Here is a 1,163-nt window from a genome sequence, read left to right on the forward strand (position 1 = left end):
TAAGGTATTACAAATGTGGATTGACGATCTATTTCTCCATCTGAATTTTCATAAAGCACCATAACTACAGAAAAGTTTAAATTTCTAATCCTATTTATACACAAACTGAAAGTTCATAACCTGTGTACACACACAAAATTTTAATATTCCCAGTTTGCTTTACTATCTCTTAGACGTTCAATATTAGAAGTTACTTAAAAATCAACTTGCATTCAAACATCCTCAAATTTTTTTTATTTTTTTTTGCTAGGAATGTTAATATCATTAAAAATGAAAGAGAGAGTTACAGATGCTGTCACCCTAATACAAAAGCTTCCTTGGCAAAAAAAGAATTAAAAAACAAGGAAAACTTAACACAAAATTTACATCAATCTTAACGGATCAAAGAGCCATTAAGTTTCGAAACTGCTTCCTAAGACGTCGAGCAGTGATGGAGTTACGGATGTCACAGTCAATTGACTTGAAGATGGTTTGAGCTGGAATCATTAGGTGATAGTGCAATACGTTATTTCTCTGTTTCCAGAGATGGTAGACTGTAGTTTGGACAGCTAGTTTCCTAAGCGTTGAGGGTGCCAATTCCGAACTCAAACTGGTCCAGGATAGAAGCTCAGCCCAGGACCTGAACATATGCTGAGAAGGCCCGAGTCTTACTAGAACCAGTTTCCAAATATCCACACTGAAGTCACAAGTGAGCAGCAGATGATCCCTCGTCTCTTCCCTGTTAGAGCATACCAGCATTCTGTCGTAATATTAAGACCCCATGAAGCAAGTCTTACTCTCGTTGGGAGTCTATCCAGATTAGAGATCCACATGTTAAAAGCTTGTTTTGGGATGTTGCCTTCGTACCAAACAATCTTAGCCCATGACTTTGTTTCAGCTCTTGGGCGCAGCATTTCCCAGGTTTTGGAGGAGCTAAACTCACGACATTTCACATCATTTACCAACCAACTAGCTAATGTGCCCGCACCGAATTGCGGGTTACAAATGCTTGATGCTTAGTAATAAAATGTTAGAATTCAAAAACTAATTTAGTTATTATATGTTTTATCATTTTTTACTTATTTATACTAAATTAGAAATTTGAATGAATGTTTTTTAGGAAGAAAAACCTAAAATTGATAATTATTCAGAAATAATATATATAATCTATCGATAAAGTCTAA

At 35.3% G+C, this 1,163-nt stretch overlaps 1 protein-coding gene across 1 annotated transcript; it reads right to left on the minus strand.

Moving 5' to 3' along the window:
* Positions 1 to 381: 381 nt before the first annotated feature.
* LOC112087613 lies at positions 382 to 738 on the minus strand. Its single transcript, XM_024157558.1, has one exon. It carries the CDS (start codon positions 736 to 738, stop codon positions 382 to 384), a length of 357 nt encoding a protein of 118 aa, XP_024013326.1.
* Positions 739 to 1,163: the final 425 nt, after the last annotated feature.

The sequence above is a fragment of the Eutrema salsugineum genome, unplaced genomic scaffold (assembly GCF_000478725.1).
Source record: "Eutrema salsugineum unplaced genomic scaffold, Eutsalg1_0 scaffold_17, whole genome shotgun sequence".
NCBI lineage: Eukaryota > Viridiplantae > Streptophyta > Magnoliopsida > Brassicales > Brassicaceae > Eutrema > Eutrema salsugineum.

Coding starts and splice junctions, on each gene's coding strand:
- LOC112087613 (XM_024157558.1), bottom strand. CDS start 738: ATGCTGGTATGCTCTAACAGGGAAGAGACGAGGGATCATCTGCTGCTC.